Genomic DNA, 11,278 nt, shown 5'->3' with positions numbered 1-11,278 from the left:
ATAAATCATGCTACTATAAAGACACATGCACATGTATGTTTATTGTGGCACTATTCACAATAGCAAAGACTTGGAACCAACCCAAATATCCATCAATGATAGACTGAATTAAGAAAATGTGGCACATATACATCATGGAATACTATGCAACCATATAAAAAAGATGAGTTCATGTCCTTTGTAGGGACATGGATGAAGCTAGAAACCATCATTCTGAGCAAACTATCACAAAGACAGAAAACCAAACACTGCATGTTCTCACCCATAAGTGGGAATTGAAATATGAGAACACTTGGATACAGGGTGGGGAACATCACACACCAGGACCTGTCATGAGGTGCGGGGAGGGGGGAGAGATAACATTAATAAAAATACATAATGTAAATGATGAGTTAATGGGTGCAGCACACCAACATGGCACATGTATACATATGTAACAAATCTGCATGTTGTGCACATGTACCCTAGAATTTAAAGTATAATAAAAATAAATTTCCACTTTTACTTACTCGCTTGTGGAAGACATTAGGGATGGAATTACCTGACTGTGCAAAGCTATGTTTCATCTATTATTCGTGAATATAAGCATATATGGGCAGCCACACATGTATATATTTTTTGAGTATGGTCCAGAAGTTTTCATACTTTAATAAATCAGCTACAGATCTTGTTAACAATGCACATTCTGATTCAATAGACTTGAGATTGTGCAATTTTAATAAATTCTCAGGTGATGCTGATTCTGGTGGTTCTTGGACCATGCACTGAGTAGCAAAGGTATAGAGTTTTCATTGAAGTAATTTGGAAGAAGAGCAATTGGATAGAATGTCAAGACATAACAGAGTCAAGGGCAAGCATTATTTTGATTTTGTTTCTGAGTATGTTTTAGTCAGAAGAGAAGAAAGAAGTTGAAAAACAACAACAGAATTTATAGATGCCCAATATTACTTCTGAACAAGAGAAAGAAAGTGGTAGGAAAATTTATTTTTAAAAGCGTTGAAGGGAAAGAATCAAGACCACAGATCTGGAGATTATTTTTGCTAAAGAATAGCAATTGTGAGGCATGAAGGGGGAGGGGAGGAGAAGCTAAGTAGGTAATTTTGAAGTTTCTGAGAAGGAAACTTGAGTGAACTCACTTCAGATGCATTTGGAATGTTTGCACTCCAGAAGGTTAGATTATGTGTGCTCTGGACAGTACTGGAAGAAGCAGGGATTACTAGATTTGGCGTCTACCACAGTGACTCATTACTCTTTTCTATTACTTTCAGGATTCATAGAGACATGTTTTGTTGATATTATTTATTTAAGTGAGATGAATTTGAATATGAATCCATTGACTTTTTTGGTAAAATTGCTGGTCCATAATAATCTGCTAGATGACCAGGCCCAGTGGCTCACGCCTGTAATCCCAGCACTTTGAGAGGCTGAGGCGATCACATGGGGTCAGCAGTTCGAGACCAGCCTGGCCAACATGGTGAAACCCCGTCTCTACTAAAAATACAAAAAAAAAAAAAATTAGCTGGGTGTGGTAGCACACGCCTGTAATCCCAGCTACTTAAGAGGCTGAGGCAGGAGAATCGCTTGAACCCAGGGGGTGGAGGTTGCAGTGAGCCGAGGTCGCTCCACTGCATTCCAGTCTGGGTGACAGAGTGAGACTCCATCTCAAAAAAAATAAAAAAAAAGTAAAATTTGTTAGAGACTAACATGATAAATCAGTCTAATTTTAGAAACAAAACTCAATTTATTACTTGAATACTAAAACTATTTTAAATAAATATTATACTGATTTCAAAATAAAATGGTTATAACTAATTAACATTTAGCAATCAAGTTTTTGAATACATATTTCAATATTGAAAGTTTTTTATACATTATTTTCTTTATGAGTTTTATATGCCGTCTTATATGAAGGGATGAAAAAACATTCAGATGGATAAATGAGAGGATGCAAAAATGTAGGCATAAAATTACACCACATGTGTATGGAAAACAATGAATATTTTTATTTACTATTATTCCCTAATATACATCCATGCTCATGAATTCATTACACTTTCGTTAATGAGACATCAATTTTACATTCTTATTGTAACTGTGTACCTTCTCAATTATAAGATAAAGAGTATGAAGAATGTTTGTAATTTAACGATATAAGTGATTCTGAAGTGTATCTTGTAGTTCAGAAACTCTCATAATTTATAACCAGTATATGTTAGCCATGTGTGAGATTCATAGATGCCATATGATAAATGAACTCTAGATGATGAAATGGTTTGTGAAATTTTCCTTGTGTGTTTTTTGCTTTTTTTCTTTTCACATAAAATTTTAAACTCAGTGTTTTATTTATAAAGAAAATAGTTACATATTTACTTTTGTCACCTGGGACTGCACACTTTTGATATAGTTTGAACCTAGACTTTTTTTTAACTTGTGAAAAAAAATTTTTTAACTTGTGAATTAGTCACTTATGACTATTATTTTATATAAATTTCTGATATATTCAAAATTTCACAAGTACATTCTTAATATATTGGTGCTGTAGAAAGAGACTATATCATTATAATTTTTAAAAATATATTCAATAAAATGTTTTAAAGTCCATGTCTGTATCATTCATTGACACAATAGTTTCATTCATCTTTAAACTTTAAATGACTAGACATAAATTTCGGTTGATATAAAAGTATACATATCTTTGAAGAATCTTATTGATGAATAATTTATCCTGGAAAATGAGCTAGTCATAAAGCTTGCTGAGTCAATCAAAGAAAGTAACAGTAAAATATTAATTCCTGAAAGAAAATGAGGGTTGATATTTAACTAAACTTATCTGGGTAAATGGCAACTATCAGAGATAGTGTGTGTTTTGGGGGGAGAGGAAGACAGGAGACTGCTCTTGTGAAGAAAAAAAATCATACAAGCTTTTTATGAGTCTTACGTCAGGGTTTTGATAAGGAAGCAGAGCCATTCATGACCACTCAGGACATAGAACTGATGCTGCGTTTTCTCTTTCCTCTGGGAGCCTCTTTGCAATTCACTAAGAGCTTTTCCTGAGACCCTTGTCTTGACTGGTGCTTGTGCTCCTCATTAGGGTATCCAAACTTCAGGCTAGTTTTGTCAGTCCAGTCCAGTTTGTCAGTGTACTTTTGTTCAGCTTCATCCTTCTTTCTGAGCTGAGTACAGAATTCAGGGCGCTGGGCATTACACAGACCTGTCGATAACCCGAGGCAACGAAGAGTTCTTACCAGTAAGACAAAGACAAAGCATATTCTTACCCACTTCTGCCACAGTATATTCTAACCTGCGGTCACCATTTGTTGGCTGGGAGGTTGCACTGCACACCCCATTACAAAATTTGCTGACTCAAGTGTGGATAGGAAAATGATGTAGGCTTCTTGAGACCTCCACTTTCTCATTTCTGCAGCAAATCAAGGGCCTTCTCACATGCCCAGTATGCTGCCATGAGAACTAGCATTTGGGAAAACCACCATACTAAGTTTACAAATAACCAAAAGAATCATACAGAGGCTGACTCCCCTGGCAGCACCCAGAAACAAATTGCATTCCTTAGTATATGTTAAAGTCACACCCTCCAGGGTGACAACATGTCTCAAGCAAGTGAAAGTAAACTTAAATAGAAGAAGTGACTCTCTTTTCAGATTAGAAAGATGAGCCAAAATTTCGGAAAGCTGAAAAAACACAGGGTATCAACACACAACTTTGCTCCTCAACCCTTTGGCAACCACTAATCTTTTACTCTATCCATAATTTTGTTTTCTGGATAATGTCATTTTGGAAATATGCATTTAAGTCTTTTCATAGCTTGATAGTTCATCTCTTTTAGTCCTTAGTAATATTCCATTGTATGACTATAGCACAGTTTATACACTCATCTTTCTAAGGTTATCATTGTTGNAGGGCCTTCTCACATGCCCAGTATGCTGCCATAAGAACTAGCATTTGGGAAAACCACCATACTAAGTTTACAAATAACCAAAAGAATCATACAGAGGCTGACTCCCCTGGCAGCACCCAGAAACAAATTGCATTCCTTAGTATATGTTAAAGTCACACCCTCCAGGGTGACAACATGTCTCAAGCAAGTGAAAGTAAACTTAAATAGAAGAAGTGACTCTCTTTTCAGATTAGAAAGATGAGCCAAAATTTCGGAAAGCTGAAAAAACACAGGGTATCAACACACAACTTTGCTCCTCAACCCTTTGGCAACCACTAATCTTTTTACTCTATCCATAATTTTGTTTTCTGGATAATGTCATTTTTGGAAATATGCATTTAAGTCTTTTCATAGCTTGATAGTTCATCTCTTTTTAGTCCTTAGTAATATTCCATTGTATGACTATAGCACAGTTTATACACTCATCTTTCTAAGGTTATCATTGTTGCTTCACAAATTGGTTGAATTTTGCATGCATGTTCATAAGGCAGTTCTCTTGTTTGTAATAATATCATCTGGTTTTGATTTAGAGTAATGCTAGCGTTATACACTGAGTTGAAATGTACTCTGTATTAGGCTATTTGTGCATTGCTATAGATAAATACATGAGATTGGGTAATTTATGAGGAAATAGGTTTCATTGGCTCACAGTTCTGCAGGTTGTACAGGAAGCATAACATGGGGCTCTGCTTCTGGGGAAGCCTGTGGAAGCTTACAATTATGGTGGAACGTGAAAAAGAACTTGCACATCATATGGCTGGAGCAGGAGCAAGAGAGAGAGGTGGGAGGTGCCATGCACATTTAAATGACCAATTTTCATGAGAATCACTATTATGAGTACAGCACCAAAGGCATGGTACTAAATTGCGAGAAATCTTCCCTCATGATGCATTCACTTCTCACGAAGCTTTACTTCCAACACTGGGGATTACATTTCAATGGGAGGTTTTGGTGGGGACACACATCCAAACTATATCATAATTTTTAATTTTAGGGGTAGAGTTTGTTTAAAATCATCTCTCTTTTTTTTTTTCTAAAATATTTGGTAGAACTCACCAGTGTAGGAATCTTGGCCTGGACTTTTTTTTTTCACTCTAGGAAGATTTTTAACTATGACTTAATCTTTTATATATTTAGGGCAATGCAGGCTATCTATTTTTTCTTCTGATATTGTATTTTTTTGACTACTGACTAGATTTCATTTTCCTGTTGTTGACATCATTTATATTTTGGCAAAAGAGAGTTTGATCTTTTCCATAAATATTTCCCCTGAACCTTTGCCAGAATCACTATACTGTCATTCCTAGTTAAAAAGATTTTCTTATATTATACTTTAAGTTCTAGGTTACCTGTGCAGAATGTGCAGGTTTGTTACATATGTATACACATTCCATGGTAGTTTGCTGTACCCATCAAACCATTATCTACATTAGGTATTTCTCCTAATGCTACCCCTCCCCTAGCCCCTCACCCCCCAACAGGCCCTGGTGTGTGATGTTCCCCTCTCTGTGTCCATATGTTCTCATTGTTCAACTCCCACTTATGAGTGAGAACATGTGGTGTTTGGTTTTCTGTTCTTGTGTTAGTTTGCTGAGAATGATGGTTTCCAGCTTCATACATGTCCCTGCAAAGGACATGAATTCATATCCTGTTTTATGGCTGCATAGTGTTTTGTGGTGTATATGTGCCACATTTTCTTTATCCAGTCTATCATTGATGGATATTTGGGTTGGTTCCGAGTCTTTGCTATTGTGAATAGTGCCCCAATAAACATACGTGTACATTTGTCTTTATAGTAGAATGATTTATAATCCTTTGGGTATATAACCAGTAATGGCATTGCTGGGTCAAATGGCATTTCTAGTCCTAGATCCTTGAGGAATCGCCACACTGTCTTCCACAATGGTTGAACTAATTTTCACTCCCACCAACAGTGTAAAAGTGTTCCTATTTCTCCATATCCTCTCCAGCATCTGTTGTTTCCTGATTTTTTAATGATCACCATTCTAACTGGCATGAGATGGCATCTCATTGTGGTTTTGATTTGCATTTTTATGATGACCAGTGGTGATGAGCATTTTTTCATGTGTCTCTTGGCTGCATGAATGTCTTCTTTTGAGAAGTATCTGTTCATATCCTTTGCACAGTTTTTGATGGGGTTGTTTATTTTTTTCTCATAAATTTGTTTAAGTTCTTGTAGATTCTGGATATTAGCCCTGTGTCAGATGGGTAGATTGTAAAAATTTTCTCCCATTCTGTAGGTTGCTTGTTCATTTTGATGCTAGTTTCTTTTGCTGTGCCAAAGCTCTTTAGTTTAATTTAGTCCCATTTGTCAATGTTGGCTTTTGTTGCCATTGCTTTTAGTGTTTTAGTCATGAAGTCTTTGCCCATGCCTATGTCCTGAATGGTATTTACTAGGTTGTCTTCTAGGCTTTTTATGGTTTTAGGTCTTATGTTTTAGTCTTTAATGCATCTTGAGTTAATTTTTGTATAAGGTGTAAGGAAGGGGTCGAGTTTCAGTTTTCTGCATATGACCAACCAGCTTTCCCAACATCATTTATTAAATAGGGAATTCTTTCCCCATTGCTTTTTTTCAGTTTTGTCAAAGATCAGCTGGTAATTTTCACATTTCAATGAATTTGTCAATCTTTTCTAAGTTGTCATGTTTATTCACATAAATTTTATATTATTACCTTGTATTTTTAAGTATCTGTAGAATCTGAAATAATGTCACATTAACTCATTTTCAAAGCTGGTAATTTGTAGCTTTTTCTTTTCAAGAGCTAGTTTGGCTAGGTAGACTTTTGCTTTTATTGATCCTCTCAAAGTGTTTGGTATTGTTCAAGTTTTCTATCATTTTTGTGTTTTATTAGTTCCATCTCTGATGTTTTAGTTCTCTCTGCCTATTATTTTAAAAATCTATAGTTGGGAGCTTATCAGCAACATAAATTGAATTCTCACAATTTTGGAAGCTGCACAGTTCAAGATCAAGGTATCATCAGATTTGACGCCTGAAGAGGTACCACTTCATGATTCATCGATACATTCTTTTCCCCTGTGTCCTCACATGGCAGAAAGGCTAAAGAGGCTTGCTGGGGTTATTTCTATCAGAGCTTAAATCCATTTATGAAGGGTTGGCCCTCGTGACCTAATTACATCCAAAAACTCCTATCTCTATGATTTGATTTTAGCATATGAAGATTGCAAGGAGAAAAACATTCAAACCAATACAGATATTTATCATTTCCTGTCCTCTGCTTCCACTGAGTTTACTTTCTTCTTCTTCTTCTTTTAGTTTCTTAAGGTAAAAGTCAAAATTATTTATTTGAGAGTCTTCTAATATAGACATTCAGTGCTGAAAATTTTTATTTAAGCGCTGTTGTAGATGCATTTTACAATATCTAATGTGTTGTGTTTTCATTTGAAGTTAGTTCAAAATACTTTCTAATTTTCCTTTTTATTATTTTTTGAACCAACCCAGGGTTATTTGGATGTATGTTACTTAATTTGCAATGGTTGAGTTGTTCCAGGTACATTTTATTATTGATTTTAATTTGATTGCTTTTGGGTCAGGTAACATGTTTTGTATGACTTAAAACCTTCTTGATCCTTTTATTAAGATATGATCTAGAATATAGTCTTTGAGTACTTCAGAAGAATGGTGTTGTCTATCATATTCTTACTGATTTTCCGCCTCCTTATTCTACCACTTGAGTAAAGGGTTTAGAAATTTTAGACTATACTTGGGCATTTGTCCATTTCTTTTGCAGTTCTATTTTTGTATCATGTATTTTGAAGCATTTATGTTATTATGTACATAAATATTTAGGACTGTTATGTTTTCTTGATTAAGTGATCCCTTTGTTACTATAAAATGAGTTTGTTTATTGCTGGTAATAGTTTTGCTATGAAATGTACTTTGGTATTAATACAACCACTCTTCCTCAACCTTCTTTTGTCAAGTGGTAGTGTGGTATATCTTGTTTCATCTTTAACCAATTTTTGTCTTTATATTTAAAGTTTATTTATTATAGGCATTATACAGATAGATCTTACTTTTATATCCATTCTAACAATCTGCCTTTGAACAGTGGTTTTTTGACCAGTTTAATTTATTATGTAATTATTGATATGATAAAAGTTGTCTGTCATCATGCTGTTTGATTTCTATTAGTCCCAGATCTTCTTTGCTTTGCTTTTGTTCTTTATCTGCTTCCTTCAGACTAGTTTAGTAATTTTTATGATTTAGTTTTATATGTGTATATATATAGGTATAATATTTTTTAGTTATTGGTCTAGTTTTATATTTCTTTATGATTTAGTCATATCTTTTTGTGGTATAAGTTTATTTGGTTATTAGATATAACTCTTTGCTTTGCTGTCTTAGTGGTTTTTTAGGATTTATAGTGTATGGATTTACCTCATCACAACCCACCTTCAAGTAATATTATATCATATCATAGATGGTATAAGAAATTACAATTGTGTATTTTCATTTCTTCACTTCCAGCCAGATTCCAGCCTGGATCTGTGGGATTGTAGCTTTCATTAAGTTTAGAATATGTTTAGTCAATTTTTGCTCGAATGTTTTATTCTGTCTCTCCTCCTACCTGTTTGGGGACTTATATATTACCTGCTGGGAGTTTGCTCATAGTTCTCTAGTGTCTGAAATTTGTGAATCTTTTCTTTCGTGATGGCAAATCAATCTATGCTCATATCTACTCAGTGTAGCTTTCATCTCTGGCATTGTAACTTTTATCTATACAAGTGCAATTTAGTTTTTGAAAGTATCTTCTATTGCTCTACTTATCTTATTGATTTTTATTGTAGAATAGAGTTGAGATACTTATAAACAACTTGATCCTTTTCATTTTTGCTTTTCGTGGTATGAGCTAACTCCCCACACCTGAGGCAAGGTCTTTCTGACTATTCATTTTCCTGTGAAGTCTGAGTCTTTGAGGTAAATCTATAAAAAAAATCTATAAAAATATACTCTTCTTGCCACTATGTGAGCACCAGGTGTGATTTTCTCTAAATTTATAAGTCCCCCGCTCTGACCCAGCTTGGTCTTAGGTAGTTTTCTGGCTCACATGCAATCTTTATTATTTTGCTAAATACTGGGAGGGAGTTTCTAGGGGTTTCTTGCTGTTGCTTCTATATCTCTCTCTCCTCCTTAGTGCTTTGTTCTGTAATGTCTCTCTGCTTTCGTTTTACCAGAACTCTAAGCTTCATCACTGTAACCAAGAGAGTCTGGTAGGTTCCAGTTCAGTTTTTTCTTCCTGTGTCATGTCTTGGAATCTCTGTCAAGGCAGGAAGCTGAAACATTCATAAGGTTTGTTTCCCATTTTTTTTCTGTTTTTCAGGGATTATCATCTTCTTTGCCTAATGGTCAGTGTCTAAAAAAATGTTTAATGTATTTCATGTGTTTTATTTTTAGTTATTTGAGCTAAGAAGAAAAATCAATACCCGTTGTTCTCTCTTGGCAGACTACTCTAGAGCTTCAGCACATGCCACACACTGGATAAAATGCTTTTCTTCCCCCTTTGCTCAGCTGCTTCCTTTTCAGTCTTCTTTCCACAGTGTAGCCATACATTCCTCAGGGGAATTTTCCATGGGCCTAGTATATATCTTATTCTTAGCAATCTGTTTTCTTAAAGTATCTATCTGAATTTATAATTGCCACTTTTCTGGGGCTTTGCTTTTCAGTATATTTTAAGCTAAACAAGAGCAGAGGGTTTTTTTTTTTTTTTTTTTTTTTTTTTTTTTTTTTTTTTCTGTTTAATCTGCAGAGCTTAGTATAATGCCTTCCACATGGTAGGAAATCAATATATATTTGTTCGGTGTTGCGGGAAGTCAGGGACCCCAAACAGAGGGACCAGCTGAAACCAAGGCAGAAGAATATAAATTGTGAAGATTTCATGGACATTTATTAGTTCCCCAAATTAATACTTTTATAATTTCTTATGCCTGTCTTCACTGCAGTCTCTGAACATAAATTGTGAAGATTTCATGGACACATCACTTCCTCAATCAATACCCTTGTGATTTCCTATGCCTGTCTTTACTTTGATCTCTTAATCCCATCATCTTCATAAGCTAAGGAGGATGTATGTCGCCTCAGGACCCTGTGATGATTGCATTAACTTCACAAATTGTTTGTAGAGCATGTGTGTTTGAACAATATGAAATCTAGGCACCTTGAAAAAAGAACAGGGTAACAGCAATGTTCAGAGAACAAGGAAGATAACCTTAAACTCTGACTGCCGGAGAGCCAGGCAGAAGAGAGCCATATTTCTCTTCTTTCAAAAGCAAATAGGAGAATTATCACTGAATTCTTTTTCTCAGCAAGGAACATCCCTAAGAAAGAGAATGTGTCCCTGAGGGGAGGCCTCTAAAATGGCCACTTTGTGGGCGGCTGTCTTTTATGGTCGTAGACAAAGGGATGAAATAAGTCCCGGTCTCCCATAGCGCTCCTGGGCTTATTAGGACAAGGGAATTCCCACCTAATAAATTTTGGTGAGACCAATTGTCTCCTCTCAAATGCTGTCTCCTGATAAGATATTATCAATGACAATGTGTGCCTGAAAATTCATTAGCAATTTTAATTTCAGCCCGTCCTGTGGTCCTGTGATCTCACTCTGCCTCCATTTGCTTTGTGATATTTTATTACCTTGTGAAGCATGTGATCTTTGTGACCCACACCCTATTTGTACACTCCCCCTTCCCTTTTGAAAATCGCTAATAAGAACTTGCTGGTTTTACGACTCAGGGAGCATCACGGCACCTGCTGACATGTGATGCCTCCCCCAGACACCCAGCTTTAAAATTTCTGTTTGTACTCTTTCCCTTTATTTCTCAGACCAACTGACACTTAGGGAAATAGAAAAGAACCCATGTGAATTATCAGAGGTGAGTTTCCCCCAGTAGTTCAGTGTATAAGTGATTGTTAAAATATGCAGCCCTTTATATCCCAAAAGTACTAATATATTTTATTTCTATCTCCTCCTTGAGACAGATTCAACTAGCCTATCAAAAAGCTTGGATGCAGTTCCTTCTTGTAAAAGAGCAAGGGAACTTAAAAAAGATCACTGTGAACAACTTACAGGAAAAATTGAACGAATGAAAAATAAGTTTTGTGTACTAAAAAAGGAACTATCGGAAGCAAAAGAAATAAAATCACAGTTAGAGAATCAAAAAGTTAAATGGGAACAAGAGCTCTGCAGTGTGAGGTATGACATCCTAGTTTTAAATAAATATTTCAACTATTTATACTAAAATTATGTAGGATACTTTTTTTTTTTTTTTTTTTTTTTTTTTTTTTTT

At 35.2% G+C, this 11,278-nt stretch overlaps 1 protein-coding gene across 1 annotated transcript in view; it reads left to right on the top strand.

Moving 5' to 3' along the window:
* The first annotated feature begins 10,975 nt into the window (after window positions 1–10,975).
* Window positions 10,976–11,278, top strand: part of LOC108521520 (ankyrin repeat domain-containing protein 30A-like) — a 3,905-nt gene continuing 3,602 nt past the window's right edge. The window contains exon 1 of the mRNA XM_017861393.1: window positions 10,976–11,184. Within this exon, the coding sequence (XP_017716882.1) occupies window positions 11,158–11,184 (27 nt within the window). The 5' untranslated portion in view covers window positions 10,976–11,157. The remainder of the gene's footprint in view (window positions 11,185–11,278) is intronic.

Source organism: Rhinopithecus bieti, unplaced genomic scaffold (assembly GCF_001698545.2).
Source record: "Rhinopithecus bieti isolate Rb0 unplaced genomic scaffold, ASM169854v2 scaffold_62100, whole genome shotgun sequence".
NCBI lineage: Eukaryota > Metazoa > Chordata > Mammalia > Primates > Cercopithecidae > Rhinopithecus > Rhinopithecus bieti.
Note: the sequence above shows the minus strand (reverse complement) of the source record. Positions and strands in the feature narration are given on the sequence as shown.